Source organism: Triticum urartu, chromosome 6A, assembly GCF_056163025.1.
Source record: "Triticum urartu cultivar PI428250 chromosome 6A, HENAU_Tu73, whole genome shotgun sequence".
NCBI classification, from domain to species: Eukaryota; Viridiplantae; Streptophyta; class Magnoliopsida; order Poales; family Poaceae; genus Triticum; species Triticum urartu.
In genome coordinates, this window is record NC_141878.1 from 154,442,388 (window position 1) to 154,460,534 (window position 18,147).

The following is an 18,147-nucleotide window of genomic DNA, read 5'->3' on the forward strand; positions in this document are numbered from 1 at the left end:
CCACCAAAGGAGATGACGATCTCCTCCTTCGTTGAGGAGCCGGCCGCTAACGAGGACGACGTCGCCACGAACATCCGGAGCACGTTCCGGAGTCGCCGCCTTCCGGCGCCGAGGCCCACGACTTGCCCATCGCCGAAGTTGTGGAGGATGAGGGATGGTGAGGACGAGGACGTGCAGAGCGACACGGTGAGTACGATGTGGACGGCGCCGGAGCACGGCTTATAAAGCCTCGCCCAGGTCGTGCGAACGGACGGTCAACCGCTTCAATGTGTCGCAATGGCCAGAGTTGGTACCTTGGAAAGCTGCGCCCGCATTGAAGCGGCGTCTCACGAGAGGTCGCGTCGGTCAGCGCCGCCCTCCCGTCCGATCACATCACGTGGCATCAATGTCGGCCGCTGCATGCTCTGAGCTGGCATTGATGCGGTGCGGGAAGTGGCGCGTGCATCGGAAGGAAAGCAAAGAAGAGGCGGGTGGAGTTGTTTGGTGGGCCAGGTTAGTCAGACGCGAACGTGACAGCGGTCCGGACGCCCGCAAGGTCCCCCAGTTTGTCTGCAGTTTGCGAGAAAAAACATGTCCAGATCGTCGAGCGGATCGATATACGACCGCGTTGGATGGCAAAACAAGTCTGATCCAAACGGTTGCGGACGATTCGAGGATCGGCGTTGAAGGCCCTAGAATACGTCATCTACCTTAGAATACATCATGCTCTTACGCCTTCTATGTGGAAACGTTCGCCGTGCGCCGTCCAGAACCCAGTCCATATACATTGACTTTCTATTTCCATCGCTGTCTCCCACTCTCTTCCCCCAAAAGTTGAGTGTGACGTACGCTTCCCCCTCCCGTCCCGCACCGAGCATCGGCAGGAGCATTCAGAGTAGCATTCATTCAGGCAAGCAGACAATCACCGCGACAGACGACGAGCAGCAGCACACACCCATAAACCAGAAGCGGCCGTCCAAGCCAAGGCGCCCACAGGACGCCACCAAGAACTCGGAGCCACCTTCCAATCGACCGAGCCCCCTCCATCCCCCGCCGATCTCTCGAGCTCCCCGGCCGCTCCCTCCCGCGGCGGCGCGCAATGGGGGCCGCCGCCGAGGACGCCGTCAGGCAGCTCGGCATCCTCATGGATCAAGGTGCGTGCGTCACTCTCGCCCTCTCTCTCCCCTTCTCCGCTCCAGCATGAGTTCTTTTCGCGATTGTGGCGGCGCCCTGACGTGATCTGGTTCTTTGCTTGCAGTGGACGCGCCGCTGAGGAGGACGTTCCAGGTACGGATCTGGCCTGCGTGCACCTGCGGCCAAATCTTGGATCTTGCTACTCATTCTTATGGATTCTCGTAGCTCCTGTCACTGGATCATGGCCTAGATTAGCTATTCTCGGCGCCCTACATTTTTGATCTGATTCGGTGCGGGGGGGGAGTGAGCTACTCCGCGTATTCTTCTAAAGCCTGGGATGCCCTAAATCTTTTACTGCAAAATGGGCTATCTCTGAGCCTCTCCTGGTTAATGCCACATGCTAGAGGTATGATCTTGTCAGTCATGAGTTGTCAGGTGGGCGGTGTGTTTGGAGAGTAGTGCTTGATCCTTCATCCATGACCGAATAGGCGGGATTGAAGGTGGTGCACTTCCTATGGGTTGGTGAGACGAGGGTATAGTGGCGCTTTAGCTGTCTAGTGTGCCGACGTTGCATGTTCGATGACGTCCAATTACGATTGCATGGGTTGGCGTTCGTTGGTGGCATCGTGGATCATCCTGTTTTATGCAGCCGATGGATGGTGGCGTTTTGCTGTTCTCAGGTCTACTAAGTGAGCTGAGTTAATGTGGATATACTCGCCAAAACATCATGCCGTTTGCCATCTTATTAGGTCCGCAGTCACCTATCATATACGACGTTTCGACTGCTGTGGCATTATTCCCTTTTTGACCTCTGATGTTCACCGAACTATCTGGACGCATGCACGTTAACAGTGAAGGCGCGGCATTTCAATATGTCTTTCTGCTACCATTTAATTAAATGTCTATAAAATTAAGAGGAAACATGTTACACGTGCGCTAAATCTTGAAGGTAAGCAATGCCAACTTATTTGAAGCGTAATTGTTAGTGTAGTGAAATTGGGATGGCAACACTGCATTGCAATTCAGAACTCATCAGAAGTGCAGAATCAGTTCAATTTGTTGCGGCACCTAGGGATGTGCCGGATTCAACTGAACAATGTCTGATTCTGACCAATCCTGTCCAATTTGCTATTTACCCCTATTAATTTAACATTTTTTGGAAAATAATTTTTTAATACTAGTTATTTTCCAATGAAGTGAAAATAAGACCAGAACCATGATATCCATACTTAATTGGCCCTGCAAGAACACATACTGTTACTTTTGGTAGTACATGTAACTACTACACCAGTAATTTGTATAATCATCAAAGGTGATATAGATATTACTATTTGTCTTTGCATTTTCTTTCTTTTGGTCATTGAAGGCTCATCAAATGTTAATAAATTTGAGTGGCCAAATAAACCAACCTTGAGTTATATTCCTTTTTTGTAGCCCTTTTTAGCTACTGTTGTATTGCAAGAAAATAGCTACCACTAGTGGGGCAGAAATCAGTAAATGACCACTTCTATCTCTATCTGGAAGGTTTAATTCTAGCCTTAGATTTTTATGATTTTCATTGGTGGAACCCAATCACAAATGACTGTCGATATGTTATGTAACAGTAAAAAATATTTTGGTTCATAGAAGAATTATTTTGGAAGTTTCTTATTAGTTTCATAAACCATAATCAGATGAATTGCAGATCAGAATTTCATGCATCTGCAGCTATTTAAATATTTGGAATAAATCACTTTTATCAGTGGTTGCGGAGGTTTGTAAACATATCTTGTTTATTTCAGAATGTGCACCAAGGCCACCCTAGAGAAACAATGTTGCGCTTTCTCAAGGCTAGAGAATGGAATGTTTCCAAGGCTCATAAAATGGTAGTCTTTCTCATATTTTCTCATCCAATAAAGGAACAGATAAATTATATTCTTAAGGTTATTAACTGCTTAATTGGGTTTGAATATTGTTTCTGCAGCTTGTAGATTCTTTGAATTGGAGGATTGAAAATGAAATTGATAGTGTATTGGAGGTGAGTAATCCTTATGGGTTATAATAATAATCCTGTTAGGTACTAAGATCTTACTAGCATGGCAGGATCTCTTATCCGTATACAATTTCAGGCTCTATCTTATTTCATGTATTCTGTTAATCACTAATCTCTGACTACATTGGACATGTACAGAGACCTATACTCCCAGTAGATTTATACAGATCAATACGTGATTCACAACTTGTTGGACTCTCAGGATACACCAAGGAGGTATAGCTATCTACTAACACTAGTAATATGTTTCTTATCCTGAATAATTGATCATGAATTCATGATGCAACTACTTGTTTCCATGCATGTTTGTGTGCAAGAAAATGGGCACACCCTTTTAGCTGTTAGTGTTCTAGGTCACGTCTACCGGTTAATCAAATTATTTTTATTGACAAATGAACGGATACTACTGAACAAAGTTGGCAGAATTGAAGAGGTTAATGTTTATTTTTGTTGATCTGCAATCTTCCACAGAATGTTGTCCCAGTCAGAGCTGCAAAGTTGTGAGTTGTGACGGACCTTCTAGCTAGGAAGAGCCCAAGGGACTGTTAGTGTTTAGCAAACTATGACATAAGCTTAGGTATGGTTAAGTTCAAAAATAAAGCATGGCGCTTTAGGATATCTCTTGCTTGAAGCTGTGATTATTGCTGCTGGCTTAATATTCCTTTATTATTAAGACATGCTGGGGGTTAGGGCATGTTCCTCATTTATTTCTGTGTCATTGTCCGTTCCCACTAAATGTGTCATCCTGTAGGACAACATCAGATAATGTTCTTTGACTTCTTGTAACACACCATCAAAGAGTTATCGGCCCTTTCACCGAATGGGTCTGAAATTTCATGAATTAGTTATGCTGTTGCTTGCTATGTGTTACCCAAGTCTCTGCCCATTAATGTTTTTTTTAACTAGCCCACCAAAAAATTACTGGTAGTGTGGTTGTTAATAAACCCAGCTAAATGCTTGTGCGCTGCTACGGATTTATTATATATTATCAGTTGTTTAAATGCTTGTGCCACCAGTCCTTGAGCTCGTATAAAATAGTTTATCTCAAAATGTAAGCCCAATCAACCATATGTACTGCATAGAGTGGTTGACAACATATGTAATATGAACGAACCGCCACCAATTTAGATTTTTATAATACTACTCCCTCCGTCCCATAATATAAGAGCATTTTTGACGAGTAGTAAAGAAAGGATTTAGGCCCTGTTCGGTACCACTCCGCTCCACAACTCCGGGAGCGGAGTTGGTGGAGCTGCAGTTCAAAATGTAGGAGTTGCGGTTCAAAATGTAGGAGTTGCGGTTTCCCCGCTCCGCAGATTCCGGGAGCGGTTGATTACCGAACAGAGCCTTAGTTGAGTTTTAGACTCCTAATAATTTGTTTTGATTTTTTCTCTCTTGTTGGCAGGGTCTTCCAGTTTTTGGCATTGGTGTTGGTCAGAGCACATATGACAAAGCTTCGGTACTTTCTTAGATGCTTACTACTCCGTATTTGTTAAGTAGGCTACGACAAAAACTATGAAACTTGATAGTTTTCACCTTCCATAGTGTAGACTAGATACCGTTTTGAGGTTCATGTAACTTAAGTATATTTGTTGGGTATTAAAATGATATGATCCCTGTTTAGTGGTTGACATAGTTATATCTTACTGCCAATACCTTGTTATTGAAGTAATGCGTACCTCTTTTATGGGATCAACTAATCAACCAACTTATGCTAGTTCTGGAGTACCATTTCCCCATTTTGTCAACTGAAGTTGATCTGTTTCCTTTTCAGGTGCACTACTATGTGCAATCTCATATTCAGATTAACGAATACCGTGATCGCATAATTTTGGTAAGTGTCGAGCTAAATGCTCAAATCTTAATTTTTATGTTAACACACATCCTTCTTCTTATGTTTGTTCACATCACACTTAGCCCATGTTGACGGAAAAGTTTGGACGCCCGATCACCACTTGCGTTAAAGTTCTCGACATGACTGGTTTAAAGTTGTCAGCACTGAGCCAAATGAAGGTACATATTATTATAGTCTTCTCAAAATGGTTTTCTTCTCTGAGCAAGTATAACATTATCCTTGTCCTATACATGAATGGACTTAAATGCTGCTGAAATAAGCATGTTTTAATACATCAAGGGATATGACCACACTGGCACTCAGGTTTTACCTTACCACGTTAAATTTTTAGAGGAATTACTCTTAAATCTTGGATGTTTACCTGTCTACCGTAGAGGTCAACACAGTCTAGCATAAAAAAAACTAACATAAATGTTAATACTAATATTACAGGACAAGTTGTTGTTTTTGTGCCATAATATTTATTTTTCTGGTAAAATTGCAGAGTGGTCATTACTTGTGTTGCTTATGTGTTATGGTGAGCTAGCGTGACATTTTTGCTGTTGTTTGGATTACAGATGCTGAGTTCAATATCAACTGTTGATGATCTGAACTACCCTGAAAAGTCAGAGACATATTACATAGTTAATGTTCCATATATATTCTCTGCATGCTGGAAGGTACAATGATTTTTCCATCAAAAGGCCGTCCTCAGATTGTATCAGCAAATTTTGTAGTGAATGCTAACTGTCATTTCATTTGAGCATACTGGTAGGTTGTGAAGCCCCTATTGCAGGAGAGGACAAAAAAGAAGGTTAAAGTTTTGAGTGGTTGTGGGAGAGATGAACTTCTAAAGGTATTTTTTAGTTATTACTTTGTTACTCTCTCGTATTGTTGTCTTTGCATAGATTCTTAACCGCTGAGTAAAATATTACTACTACTGCAAATATAGGTACCACCAACATGGTGGTGGAGAAGAAAACATTACCTTTGTGTAGCATTTATTTTGTCTGAAATCCAAAGTTAGAGTGACATGTCCCTTGCTCAAATTGTGTAGATTATGGACTACTCAGCTCTCCCCCATTTCTGCCGACGAGAGGGATCAGGCTCATCCAAGCATTCATCTTCCAACGCCGACGATTGCTTCTCCCCAGACCATCCTTTCCACAAAGAGCTCTACGAGCTCACCAACCAGCAATCGTCGCACAAGGAGCTCCTCAAGATGGGATCATTGCATGTGAGCATCCCGGAGCCCGACCCAAACGATGCGAAGATCGTGGAGGTGATCCAGGCCGAGTTCCACAAGATGGGGGAGCAGAATGGGTCGACCAACGGCCACAAGGTTTGACGCTGCGCCACCACCGAAGACGGCCATATGCATGCGGAGCACCTTAACCAATGCAAGCCACCTCCGATGAAACTGACGATTTAACCTGTCCATGTTGGTTGTATCCCCCCGGCCCCCTGGGGGGATATAGTAGCGAAGGCTCCGTGATGCATAGGGTGATGCCGGCCTGGGATCATAGCTGGAAGAGATGAACCGGACAGTGTATATTCATTAGCATAGAACCTGCATATGTTAAACTGGTACTGGTACTATAACAAGATCCATGGATGATGGATGTTTATTATGACAGCTTGTAAGCTTCAGCGCAGTTCTGCAAACATGAGGTGGGAGGATGAGCAGGGTAGGATAGGATGGGACCTAGCACGAAGCAGCGGCGGAGCAACGCCGTGGTGGGCTCACGCCCGGTTCTGAGCCCGCTTGCTCTCCGGGTCTCCGCAGATGGCTCCGCGCGCGTCGTCGGCGATGTGCGTTGGAGCGCGGGGCGATTGGCTTGGGATGGAACGGGAACGTATGCGTGCGTGCGTGGCAAAGGGGAAAACCGCTTTGGCAGCAACAAACGCGTGAGGTCCAGATGTAACCATCTTCGACGATCCCCTCATCGTCCCGGTATGGTAGGCGTCTCAGTTTTTTTTCTTCTTCTTCCGGAGCTCAGGCCGTTTTTCTACCCGGAGCCGGAGGCCGAGGAAGCCCGGCCATGGCCTGGCCACGCCGGCCCTTCTTCACTAAAATCTCTAGCTAGACCCGTTAATTTGTTTTACCCATCTGTTCACTTTTATAAGTCGTTTAAGACAGCTGAAATTGAACTGTTTTAGATGATATCTTAAATGTCTAAAAGGTCTTACAAAAGTGAACGGAGGGAGTAAAAAAATTCTCTCGCTAGAAGCGCTTGGTCGCATGGGTCTCCGAACCCTCATGCAATGCAAGCTCCATCGCGCCCCGCACCAGTTAATCTCCCTTCTTCTTCTTCTTCTTCTTCTTCTTCTTCTTCTTCCAAACCTAGCCGTCCGAAACGATGGCTCTATTCGATCTGAATCAACCCATCCACTGGGACTGGGAGTGTGAGGAGATACAAGAGTACGGACGAGCTGATGGCGCCGGCCATAGAAGAGATGGGGCGGACGGACAAGGTGCGGACCATGGAGACTTTGCCAGCCACGGAGGCAGTCGCTCGGACATCCACGGCTACCACGCAGGGGGCGGTGGAGGAGTTCACTCGGACGCCGGCCGGTGGCAACGGTGGGGGCGGCGGAGGTGATGTGGGCGGCAGCGGCCGAGGCTTCGACTTGAGTAAGTTGTTCATGTTCTTGCAGTTGTACTCCATTGCCGGACGTTGAATAGACCAAGAATATATAGTTCACACTTATCAGTTAGGGTTTGTACACTTCTGTTTAGTATCTTGGTTGTGCATGCCATACATGTCCATCTCCTTCATGATTTCTTAGCTTCAAATAGATTTTCTTCGTAAAATCACGAATTCAGTTTGTATTTGTTTGTCTGTGTTGTACAACGTACTTTGGATGGTGCAATTGACGGAAAATGTTACTAGTATCTTTGAAACAATTTGTTAGTTTAGTATTTTATGCTCCATGATCTCGGCTCATACTCACATAGTTGCACTTCTATTGTTCACATCATTTATGCCCCATGCATGACGCAACTGCTGTATACACCATTTCTGAATATGATTTATAGCAGGATTAGTTTTTGCCCAATTATTGATGTTTAATTAATTGCACACTGTCGGATAATATGTGTAGGGCATTTGATTTTATATACCCAAATATGCATAGAGTATTGATCACAACACATGTATCAATTAATATGAACTGTACTAGAATTACTTTTGGTAGAATTATGATGCCTATAATTGTAATCTAGCTTGTGCTTCCATTTTGTAGAATTACTTCACAACGCAGTACACAGACGACGAACGCCGTCACATATACAGCATGCTTTTAGGAGTACATAGGAACGCTGGTGCCTGGTGGCATTATGAAGCGTGGAGTGGCGCATATGGACGATCGGGCGCTGCGTGGTGGAATACATGCCGTGGCGAGCAAGAGGCCTAAGAACTGCGGCCGCAGGCGGGTGGAGCTTGACCCTGACGCTTTACGTGGGCTGCCCCTGGATGGACGCATGACGATTCGAGAGCTAGCCGAGGCCTTGGGTATGAAGAAGAGCACTCTGTTCCGGCGGCTGAAAGAAGGTAAACTGAGGCGACACAGCGAATGATCTCATCAAGCCTACTGCGAGGGACGACAGGAAAAATGTCCCATGTTTGTTTCTGCCTGTCCATGCCAAGGGGCAAGCATACCTAAGAATTCCTGTGTAATACTAGTATAACTCTGGAATTAATATATGCTTTACGTGGTATCACATCGCTTGACGACGTTATTACTGTATCAGACGGGGCATGAAGCTTCGCTTATGGTGTCAGTAACGAACAAAAATATGTAAGGACTCGATCAGCTTAGTCTTTCTCTCACAAGATGGATTATACGGCGATAGCGCGAGGGCCCAGGAGGCTAGTCCCTGTGGACGGCCAGATGGTTTTGGAAGTGATCCTCCAAAGCAATGGAGGGACTAGCGTATTATGATCCTGGTATAATTTCGGTTCACGTCTTCTCTGCTACCGTTATATTAAGGGCTCTTGTGTGATCCTGAACAAGAAGCTCATCTGTTGTAGTGGTATCATATTACCCTCCCACGGTACTGACCAGGGTTCGATTCCCTGGATGTGCATCTCTGGTGTACTGGTGTCATAGTACCCTCCCACGGTTTGGACAATGGTTGCTTTTATTCACCTACAATTTAACAATTTTTTTCCTCTTCCATTTTCTCTTTTGCTTTTTCCCCTTTCACTGTACAATTTAACAATTTTTTCGTCTTCCATTTTCTCTATCCAATTTGCATCCAGTGCACAACAAGATCCCTCCTACATTCTTTCCCCCCCTTGCCACTAGTGAGAAACTTCTCAAATTAAGAATGTTTGTCCCCTTCTTTGCTTACGAAGGTTAATATCATGTCAAGAACCTGTAGAGCTATCTACTATGTAAAAGAGAACCTTAACATCACATTGCTTTGTGACACTTATACTACGAGGAACTTTGTCCAAACCGACGACTCCAAAAAGAAAACAGTAAGGAAGGCTCGGCTTTGATGACATCGGCAATGACCTCCTCGTGAAGATGTCGATGATGTAGTCATAGGGCTCGGCTTTGATGACGTCGGCAATGACCTCCAAGTGAAGATGTCGGTGATGTAGTCACAACGCTCGGCTTGGATGACATCGGCAATGACCTCCATAGACGGTTTGGACAATGGTTGCTTTTTTTCACCTACAATTTAACAAATTTTTTCATCTTCCATTTTCTCTTTTGCTTTTTCCCCTTTCACTGTACAATTTAACAATTTTTTCGTCTTCCATTTTCTCTATCCAATTTGCATCCAGTGCACAACAAGATCCCTCCTACATTCTTTCCCCCCTTGCCACTAGTGAGAAACTTCTCAAATTAAGAATGTTTGTCCCCTTCTTTGCTTACGAAGGTTAATATCATGTCAAGAACCTGTAGAGCTATCTACTATGTAAAAGAGAACCTTAACATCACGTTGCTTTGTGACACTTATACTACGAGGAACTTTGTCCAAACCGACGACTCCAAAAAGAAAACAGTAAGGAAGGCTCGGCTTTGATGACATCGGCAATGACCTCCTCGTGAAGATGTCGATGATGTAGTCATAGGGCTCGGCTTTGATGACGTCGGCAATGACCTCCAAGTGAAGATGTCGGTGATGTAGTCACAACGCTCGGCTTGGATGACATCGGCAATGACCTCCATAGACGGTTTGGACAATGGTTGCTTTTTTTCACCTACAATTTAACAAATTTTTTCATCTTCCATTTTCTCTTTTGCTTTTTCCCCTTTCACTGTACAATTTAACAATTTTTTCGTCTTCCATTTTCTCTATCCAATTTGCATCCAGTGCACAACAAGATCCCTCCTACATTCTTTCCCCCCTTGCCACTAGTGAGAAACTTCTCAAATTAAGAATGTTTGTCCCCTTCTTTGCTTACGAAGGTTAATATCATGTCAAGAACCTGTAGAGCTATCTACTATGTAAAAGAGAACCTTAACATCACGTTGCTTTGTGACACTTATACTACGAGGAACTTTGTCCAAACCGACGACTCCAAAAAGAAAACAGTAAGGAAGGCTCGGCTTTGATGACATCGGCAATGACCTCCTCGTGAAGATGTCGATGATGTAGTCATAGGGCTCGGCTTTGATGACGTCGGCAATGACCTCCAAGTGAAGATGTCGGTGATGTAGTCACAACGCTCGGCTTGGATGACATCGGCAATGACCTCCATAGACGGTTTGGACAATGGTTGCTTTTTTTCACCTACAATTTAACAAATTTTTTCATCTTCCATTTTCTCTTTTGCTTTTTCCCCTTTCACTGTACAATTTAACAATTTTTTCGTCTTCCATTTTCTCTATCCAATTTGCATCCAGTGCACAACAAGATCCCTCCTACATTCTTTCCCCCCTTGCCACTAGTGAGAAACTTCTCAAATTAAGAATGTTTGTCCCCTTCTTTGCTTACGAAGGTTAATATCATGTCAAGAACCTGTAGAGCTATCTACTATGTAAAAGAGAACCTTAACATCACGTTGCTTTGTGACACTTATACTACGAGGAACTTTGTCCAAACCGACGACTCCAAAAAGAAAACAGTAAGGAAGGCTCGGCTTTGATGACATCGGCAATGACCTCCTCGTGAAGATGTCGATGATGTAGTCATAGGGCTCGGCTTTGATGACGTCGGCAATGACCTCCAAGTGAAGATGTCGGTGATGTAGTCACAACGCTCGGCTTGGATGACATCGGCAATGACCTCCATAGACGGTTTGGACAATGGTTGCTTTTTTTCACCTACAATTTAACAAATTTTTTCATCTTCCATTTTCTCTTTTGCTTTTTCCCCTTTCACTGTACAATTTAACAATTTTTTCGTCTTCCATTTTCTCTATCCAATTTGCATCCAGTGCACAACAAGATCCCTCCTACATTCTTTCCCCCCTTGCCACTAGTGAGAAACTTCTCAAATTAAGAATGTTTGTCCCCTTCTTTGCTTACGAAGGTTAATATCATGTCAAGAACCTGTAGAGCTATCTACTATGTAAAAGAGAACCTTAACATCACGTTGCTTTGTGACACTTATACTACGAGGAACTTTGTCCAAACCGACGACTCCAAAAAGAAAACAGTAAGGAAGGCTCGGCTTTGATGACATCGGCAATGACCTCCTCGTGAAGATGTCGATGATGTAGTCATAGGGCTCGGCTTTGATGACGTCGGCAATGACCTCCAAGTGAAGATGTCGGTGATGTAGTCACAACGCTCGGCTTGGATGACATCGGCAATGACCTCCATAGACGGTTTGGACAATGGTTGCTTTTTTTCACCTACAATTTAACAAATTTTTTCATCTTCCATTTTCTCTTTTGCTTTTTCCCCTTTCACTGTACAATTTAACAATTTTTTCGTCTTCCATTTTCTCTATCCAATTTGCATCCAGTGCACAACAAGATCCCTCCTACATTCTTTCCCCCCTTGCCACTAGTGAGAAACTTCTCAAATTAAGAATGTTTGTCCCCTTCTTTGCTTACGAAGGTTAATATCATGTCAAGAACCTGTAGAGCTATCTACTATGTAAAAGAGAACCTTAACATCACGTTGCTTTGTGACACTTATACTACGAGGAACTTTGTCCAAACCGACGACTCCAAAAAGAAAACAGTAAGGAAGGCTCGGCTTTGATGACATCGGCAATGACCTCCTCGTGAAGATGTCGATGATGTAGTCATAGGGCTCGGCTTTGATGACGTCGGCAATGACCTCCAAGTGAAGATGTCGGTGATGTAGTCACAACGCTCGGCTTGGATGACATCGGCAATGACCTCCATAGACGGTTTGGACAATGGTTGCTTTTTTTCACCTACAATTTAACAAATTTTTTCATCTTCCATTTTCTCTTTTGCTTTTTCCCCTTTCACTGTACAATTTAACAATTTTTTCGTCTTCCATTTTCTCTATCCAATTTGCATCCAGTGCACAACAAGATCCCTCCTACATTCTTTCCCCCCTTGCCACTAGTGAGAAACTTCTCAAATTAAGAATGTTTGTCCCCTTCTTTGCTTACGAAGGTTAATATCATGTCAAGAACCTGTAGAGCTATCTACTATGTAAAAGAGAACCTTAACATCACGTTGCTTTGTGACACTTATACTACGAGGAACTTTGTCCAAACCGACGACTCCAAAAAGAAAACAGTAAGGAAGGCTCGGCTTTGATGACATCGGCAATGACCTCCTCGTGAAGATGTCGATGATGTAGTCATAGGGCTCGGCTTTGATGACGTCGGCAATGACCTCCAAGTGAAGATGTCGGTGATGTAGTCACAACGCTCGGCTTGGATGACATCGGCAATGACCTCCATAGACGGTTTGGACAATGGTTGCTTTTTTTCACCTACAATTTAACAAATTTTTTCATCTTCCATTTTCTCTTTTGCTTTTTCCCCTTTCACTGTACAATTTAACAATTTTTTCGTCTTCCATTTTCTCTATCCAATTTGCATCCAGTGCACAACAAGATCCCTCCTACATTCTTTCCCCCCTTGCCACTAGTGAGAAACTTCTCAAATTAAGAATGTTTGTCCCCTTCTTTGCTTACGAAGGTTAATATCATGTCAAGAACCTGTAGAGCTATCTACTATGTAAAAGAGAACCTTAACATCACGTTGCTTTGTGACACTTATACTACGAGGAACTTTGTCCAAACCGACGACTCCAAAAAGAAAACAGTAAGGAAGGCTCGGCTTTGATGACATCGGCAATGACCTCCTCGTGAAGATGTCGATGATGTAGTCATAGGGCTCGGCTTTGATGACGTCGGCAATGACCTCCAAGTGAAGATGTCGGTGATGTAGTCACAACGCTCGGCTTGGATGACATCGGCAATGACCTCCATAGACGGTTTGGACAATGGTTGCTTTTTTTCACCTACAATTTAACAAATTTTTTCATCTTCCATTTTCTCTTTTGCTTTTTCCCCTTTCACTGTACAATTTAACAATTTTTTCGTCTTCCATTTTCTCTATCCAATTTGCATCCAGTGCACAACAAGATCCCTCCTACATTCTTTCCCCCCTTGCCACTAGTGAGAAACTTCTCAAATTAAGAATGTTTGTCCCCTTCTTTGCTTACGAAGGTTAATATCATGTCAAGAACCTGTAGAGCTATCTACTATGTAAAAGAGAACCTTAACATCACGTTGCTTTGTGACACTTATACTACGAGGAACTTTGTCCAAACCGACGACTCCAAAAAGAAAACAGTAAGGAAGGCTCGGCTTTGATGACATCGGCAATGACCTCCTCGTGAAGATGTCGATGATGTAGTCATAGGGCTCGGCTTTGATGACGTCGGCAATGACCTCCAAGTGAAGATGTCGGTGATGTAGTCACAACGCTCGGCTTGGATGACATCGGCAATGACCTCCATAGACGGTTTGGACAATGGTTGCTTTTTTTCACCTACAATTTAACAAATTTTTTCATCTTCCATTTTCTCTTTTGCTTTTTCCCCTTTCACTGTACAATTTAACAATTTTTTCGTCTTCCATTTTCTCTATCCAATTTGCATCCAGTGCACAACAAGATCCCTCCTACATTCTTTCCCCCCTTGCCACTAGTGAGAAACTTCTCAAATTAAGAATGTTTGTCCCCTTCTTTGCTTACGAAGGTTAATATCATGTCAAGAACCTGTAGAGCTATCTACTATGTAAAAGAGAACCTTAACATCACGTTGCTTTGTGACACTTATACTACGAGGAACTTTGTCCAAACCGACGACTCCAAAAAGAAAACAGTAAGGAAGGCTCGGCTTTGATGACATCGGCAATGACCTCCTCGTGAAGATGTCGATGATGTAGTCATAGGGCTCGGCTTTGATGACGTCGGCAATGACCTCCAAGTGAAGATGTCGGTGATGTAGTCACAACGCTCGGCTTGGATGACATCGGCAATGACCTCCATAGACGGTTTGGACAATGGTTGCTTTTTTTCACCTACAATTTAACAAATTTTTTCATCTTCCATTTTCTCTTTTGCTTTTTCCCCTTTCACTGTACAATTTAACAATTTTTTCGTCTTCCATTTTCTCTATCCAATTTGCATCCAGTGCACAACAAGATCCCTCCTACATTCTTTCCCCCCTTGCCACTAGTGAGAAACTTCTCAAATTAAGAATGTTTGTCCCCTTCTTTGCTTACGAAGGTTAATATCATGTCAAGAACCTGTAGAGCTATCTACTATGTAAAAGAGAACCTTAACATCACGTTGCTTTGTGACACTTATACTACGAGGAACTTTGTCCAAACCGACGACTCCAAAAAGAAAACAGTAAGGAAGGCTCGGCTTTGATGACATCGGCAATGACCTCCTCGTGAAGATGTCGATGATGTAGTCATAGGGCTCGGCTTTGATGACGTCGGCAATGACCTCCAAGTGAAGATGTCGGTGATGTAGTCACAACGCTCGGCTTGGATGACATCGGCAATGACCTCCATAGATGGTCCAAGTCCTGTTCCAGCACCACCGAGATAGCAGCCAGGTGCGGTTGGACGGGTATCACCTCCGATGCCATGTCGATGTAATAAAACCCGCCATCGACCCCATAACCCGAAAACTCCCTCTACGGGGAAACATGGGGGCACCGTGCACTAGGAGCGAAAATGGCTCACAATGCCGCAGTTGAAGCACAATTGTCGCATGACTTCCCACGGGGCGCCGACCAAGCAGGCAGGGGGTGTAGGCAGGGAGCCGTGTTGGCTCCCCCCTCCCTGGAAGAATCGTGATTCTATAGAAATCTTGTCTTTTACATGTCCCTTTGGGTATTTCAAAGAAGGATAATACAAACACTCACAAGCCACTAAGGAGTTCTGCATGAAGAATGGGATGGTGCCTGACTTTAGGCCAATTAACCTCGTACATGGGGCTATGAAAAATCTTCGAGAAGGTGCTTGCTTGTAGATTGGTGCTACAACTTCCGAAGCTTGTGGGGAACCATCTAAGTGCCTTCGTGAAGGGTAGATCTCTGCACGACAACTTCATGTTGGTCCAAAGTACTGCTCGCAGGCTGAATGCTCTAAGAAGCCCCGCGGTATTACTCAAGCTTGATATATCGAAGGCGTTTGACTCCGTCCAATGGCCATTCCTAATTGAGGTGATGCATCAACTTGGTTTTGGACCTAGGTGGAGATCATGGATCTATGGGATTCTTGCGACATCCACCGTCAAGATTAAGGTGAATGGAGACCCCAGGGACACAATATATAACTGCAAGGGGCTGAGGCAAGGTGACCCGATATCGCCGATGTTATTTATCCTTACGATGGAGCCCTTGCAAAGGTTGTTTGAGCGAGCCACGAGTAGAGGCCATATTGGAGCCCTTGGCTCGTAGAGGAATGAGCAACGTTTGTCCATCTTTGTGGATGATGTGGTGGTGTTCATCAAACCTAAACCGGTGGAGCTTGAGATTTGTAAGCGTATCTTCGAGATGTTTGGGGAGGCGTCAGGCCTGCGGATAAATATGGAGAAATCAGCTGCCCTCCCAATAAGATGCAGTGATCAGGAAATCACTATGGCAAGTGTGGAGCTAGGATGCCCGAGAGAGTCCTTTCCAATCAAATACCTGGGCCTGCCTTTGTCATTAAGGAAGCAATCACTGGCGCAGTTGCAATACCTTGTTGATCAGATGGCGAATTGCTTACCCAAGTGGAAGGCAACGTTAATGCCAAAGAGTGGACAACTAACTTTGGTCCAGTCAGTGCTATGCGCCATGCCCACTCATCCCATGATGGCCTTGGATCTCCTGATGACGACTATTACATCGATAAACAAGGTGTGCAGAGGGTTCCTCTGGTGCAGGAGGGTTGTTGCGAATGGTGGCAACTGCACGGTCGCCTGGGATTCAGTATGTGCACCGAAATGGGCTAGAGGTTTGGGGCTGCCGAACCTCAGATGGCTCAATGTGGCCATGCAGGTGAAGGAAATATGCCCTAAAGGCAATAATAAAGTTATTATTTATTTCCTTATATCATGATAAATGTTTATTATTCATGCTAGAATTGTATTAACCGGAAACATAATACATGTGTGAATACATAGACAAACAAAGTGTCACTAGTATCCCTCTACTTGACTAGCTCGTTGATCAAAGATGGTTATGTTTCCTAACCATAGACATGAGTTGTCATTTGATAAACGGGATCACATCATTAGGAGAATGGTGTGATTGACTTGACCCATTCCGTTAGCTTAGCACAATGATCCTTTAGTTTGTTGCTATTGCTTTCTTCACGACTTATACATGTTCCTATGACTATGAGATTATGCAACTCCCGTTTACCGGAGGAACACTTTGTGTGCTAGCAAACGTCACAACGTAACTGGGTGATTATAAAGGTGCTCTACAGGTGTCTCCGAAGGTACTTGTTGAGTTGGCGTATTTCGAGATTAGGATTTGTCACTCCGATTGTCGGAGAGGTATCTCTGGGCCCACTCGGTAATGCACATCACTATAAGCCTTGCAAGCATTGTAACTAATGAGTTAGTTGCGGGATGATGTATTACAGAACGAGTAAAGAGACTTGCCGGTAACGAGATTGAACTAGGTATTGAGATACCGACGATCGAATCTCGGGCAAGTAACATACCGATGACAAAGGGAACAACGTATGTTGTTATGCGGTTTGACCGATAAACATCTTCGTAGAATATGTGGGAGCCAATATGAGCATCCAGGTTCCGCTATTGGTTATTGACCGTAGACGTGTCTCGGTCATGTCTACATAGTTCTCGAACCCGTAGGGTCCGCACGCTTAAAGTTCGGTGACGATCGGTATTATGAGTTTTTGTGTTTTGATGTACTGAAGGTAGTTCGGAGTCCCGGATGAGATCGGGGACATGGCGAGGAGTCTCGAAATGGTCGAGACGTAAAGATCGATATATTGGATGACTATATTCGGACATCGGAAAGGTTCCGAGTGATTTGGGTATTTTTCGGAGTACCGGAGGGTTACGAGAATTCGCCAGGGAGTATATGGGCCTTATTGGGCTTTAGGGGAAAGAGAGAGGAGAGACTGCGCGCCCCCCAATACTTAGTCCGAATTGGACTAGGGGGAGGGGCGGCGCCCCCTCCTTCCTTCTCTTCTCTTTTCCCTTTCCTTCTCTCCTACTCCTACTACTTGGATGGGCTCCTAGTTCTACTAGGAAAGGGGGAATCCTACTCCTGGTGGGAGTAGGACTCCCCTAGGGCGCGCCATAGAGAGGGACGGCCCTCCCCCTCCTCCACTCCTTTATATACGGGGAGGGGGGCACCCCTTGGAGACACAACAATTGATCATTGATCTCTTAGCCGTGTGCGGTGCCCCCTCCACCATAATCCACCTCGATCATATCGTAGCGGTGCTTAGGCGAAGCCCTGTGTCGATAGCATCATCATCACCGTCATCACACCGTCGTGCTGACGAAACTCTCCCATGAAGCTTTGCTGGATTGGAGCTCGCGGGACGTCATCGAGCTGAACGTGTGCTGAACTCGGAGGTGCCGTGCGTTCGGTACTTGGATGAGTCAAATCGTGAAGACTGACTACATCAAATGCGTTGTGCTAACGCTTCCGCTTTTGGTCTACGAGGGTACGTGGACACACTCTCCCATCTCGTTGCTATGCATCACCATGATCCTGCATGC

The 18,147-nt window shown here is 44.6% G+C and overlaps 1 protein-coding gene across 1 annotated transcript; it reads left to right on the top strand.

The window, feature by feature from the left end:
* Window positions 1-832: 832 nt before the first annotated feature.
* LOC125517479 (phosphatidylinositol/phosphatidylcholine transfer protein SFH2) lies at window positions 833-6,610 on the top strand. The gene is made up of 11 exons (XM_048682682.2): window positions 833-1,133; window positions 1,238-1,266; window positions 2,895-2,978; window positions 3,077-3,130; window positions 3,284-3,361; window positions 4,551-4,604; window positions 4,920-4,979; window positions 5,063-5,158; window positions 5,558-5,659; window positions 5,755-5,835; window positions 6,037-6,610. The coding sequence occupies exons 1-11, from the start codon at window positions 1,079-1,081 to the stop codon at window positions 6,325-6,327; spliced, it is 984 nt and encodes a 327-aa protein (XP_048538639.1). The 5' UTR covers window positions 833-1,078; the 3' UTR covers window positions 6,328-6,610.
* The last annotated feature ends 11,537 nt before the right edge of the window (window positions 6,611-18,147 follow it).

What these genes read in the sequence shown, in the direction of transcription:
- LOC125517479 (XM_048682682.2), top strand. Translation starts at nt 1,079, where the DNA reads ATGGGGGCCGCCGCCGAGGACGCCGTCAGGCAGCTCGGCATCCTCATG. An exon ending in TCTCAGGATACACCAAGGAG is followed by an intron (nt 3,362 to 4,550) that starts GTATAGCTATCT and finishes TCTTGTTGGCAG; the next exon opens with GGTCTTCCAGTTTTTGGCAT. An exon ending in GCACATATGACAAAGCTTCG is followed by an intron (nt 4,605 to 4,919) that starts GTACTTTCTTAG and finishes TTTCCTTTTCAG; the next exon opens with GTGCACTACTATGTGCAATC.